This window comes from Sinocyclocheilus rhinocerous, unplaced genomic scaffold (assembly GCF_001515625.1).
Source record: "Sinocyclocheilus rhinocerous isolate Xijiao unplaced genomic scaffold, SAMN03320098_v1.1 scaffold619, whole genome shotgun sequence".
NCBI lineage: Eukaryota > Metazoa > Chordata > Actinopteri > Cypriniformes > Cyprinidae > Sinocyclocheilus > Sinocyclocheilus rhinocerous.
Window position 1 is genome coordinate 12,079 of NW_015636051.1, and position 2,654 is coordinate 14,732.

Here is a 2,654-nt window from a genome sequence, read left to right on the forward strand (position 1 = left end):
ACACATAGTTTTTAGTACATTAAGTTAAACTAAATTACAATTAGAAAGGTTGAAATAATAGCTGAAATGAAACTTTTTATATTTATATTATTTCAATTAATGTTTATTTTTACAGAATTCTTTAATGAATAGAAAGATCAAAAGAAAAGCATTTATTTTAAAGAAATTGTTTGCAACAATGCAAATGTCTTTACTGTCATTTTTGATCAGTGAAATAATCCATGCAGAATTAAAGTGTTCATTTCTAAATAAATAAATAAATAAATAAAAATTCTTACTGACCCTTAAACTTCTGAAAGGTACTTTAGTACACAATCAATCAATCAGTCAATCAATCAATCAATAAATCAATCAATCAATCTGTGAAATAAATTGCATCATGGTTTCCACAAGCTCCAAAATAGCATTTTAGAATGATTTCTGAAGAATGACACTGAAGATTGGTGTAATGGTTGTTGAAAATTCAATAAATATTAATATTAATACATTCATGTGTATTAAATATACATATTTAACATATTTTAAAATATATTTAAGTATACAAATTGTAACATTATGTCACAATAGGGTTTTTACTGTAATTTAGATCTAATGAATGCAGCCTTGGTGAGCATACGAGGCCTTTTTAAAAACATTACAAAATCTTACTGACCCCAGACTTTTAAACACTTTATATTTTTTTCAAAACATTAAAGTCATATTAATTGCATATACACAATTAATATTTTTCTTACATTTCCACCATACATGATGCTGTCTAGGTAGGTACCAAGCCATTTATTCATTCATTTCTCCCTCTCTTACCTCATATCCTTGGGGTCTTCCAGGGCCAGGATTGGGCGGCTTCCACATCACTTTAATTTCAGAGGAGGAGATGGCGAATGCCTGCACTTCTGTAGGAGGCTCCCTGGGTTCTGCATTTAAAAGCAGAATACTTCAGATTTCATAACAAATAAAACACATCACAAATCATACACTCTATACGCCTGCTTGATGAAGTGTTTGGGATATATTTCATCAGTATCTCTTATGTGTTAATAGTCAGAGCGAAGAGTCTAAGCGAATGTAAATGGTAAGTTGCGAAGCCCTGTGATCGTGAGGGAGAATCCCGCTGTGAGACTGAGAGGTGACAGAGACACAGAACATCCATCATATTAGCAGCAGTCACAGCAAATGCCACTCACACGGTTGCCATAAAATCAGCCTGACACAGTGTGATCACACACTGAAACTGTTTGGTCCTCTTGATAATTTCTGTGTGGGCAGAAAAGTTCTCAAAGGCTCTCAAAGGCATTTTCATAAAACACACACAAAACTGAGATTAAGCCATTTAAAGGGATAGTTCACACCAAAAATTAAAATGATGTCATCATTTGCCCATCAAGTGCAACACGAAATTAGAATTTCTGATGAGTTGTGCTTCAAAAAGAATACAAAAGTACAATAAAAGCAGTCTATATGACTAATACACCATATTCTAAGTCATATGATTGACTGAATTTTAGGCCACTATTCATTGAATTCCCTCTAGTTCTCCTTGTCTAACTTGAATTGATATTTTGAATCAGATCTTGTCAGTAAAATCAGTTGATCTAGTTCACAAATGTGACTCATTCGGTTCTCAAGTTCAACTCACTCAATGATCCCATCGAAATGGTTCACCAGCTTCAAAAAAAGGAAAAATAAAATTGTCTAGCACACATGTTGTGTACCACTCTTTTTTAACCAATCACAAAGAAAAAGTGACTTGGTTAACCGTACAATCAATATATAATTGTAATGCATACCCTTGTGTAAGCGAAGTGTGCTTAAGTGTATTAAATGTGCACTTGTAGTGTACTTCAACTCTTAGAAATATAAAAAAAAAAACCTTGAAGATAATATAATATTAATTAAACAAAGGCCACTTAAGTGTAGTTAAAGAGAGTCCACTTTAATTTAAATGTTTCTAAACACACTTTAGAAACATTTAAATTAACAAGTGCACGTTAAAATAAAACTTTTTATTTGACATTATTAGAAAGTACATTTTAAATTATTGTTTTTATTCATCTTTTGTCATGTTTTAATGTACACTTACTGTATTTTGCTGTGTTGACTAACATACTAAAGCACATGTAAAATACTGGATTATAATTTTAAATGAAAGCGTGTTATTTGTAGGGCTGGGTATCGAGTTCGATACTTTTTAGGCACCGACCAGCTCTCGTGGTATTGTAATACACCGATTGGTCTGCACTGCACAGTCGGTCCACGTCAAGTCGAACACACCTACTAGTTTACACCGGTTACACTCAGAGAAGTGGCGCACACATGAGGCTGTAGTGCGAATGCGTCCAAGCCCCCTTAGATGTAAGGCTACATTTACACTGGTGCGTTTATGTTCTAAAATGAAAACGATCCTCGTCATACTGGCGTTTCCACTGCGTTTCAAGCCGGCTTTCCACTATCTCCGACAAACGACAAGCGACAGACTGGTCATTCAGTCATTAATTTCCAATGGAGAGTAGCCCGGGAGCTGCGTGGAGTTCCGATCATATGCAGATGTCCGTTCATACTAACGCTACACGACCGAAGCGCGTGTTATGTGACCATTCATGCAAACTGTAGCATCATGCTACATAAGACAATAAATAAGATTTATATTCCGCTTT

The 2,654-nt window shown here is 34.3% G+C and overlaps 1 protein-coding gene across 2 annotated transcripts in view; it reads right to left on the reverse strand.

The window, feature by feature from the left end:
- The window catches only part of cntn5 (contactin 5), a 200,301-nt gene that overhangs the window by 5,002 nt on the left and 192,645 nt on the right, over positions 1–2,654 (reverse strand). For both annotated transcript variants that reach the window (XM_016562234.1, XM_016562233.1), the window contains one exon: positions 805–914. In XM_016562234.1, the coding sequence (XP_016417720.1) occupies positions 805–914 (110 nt within the window). The remainder of the gene's footprint in view (positions 1–804; positions 915–2,654) is intronic.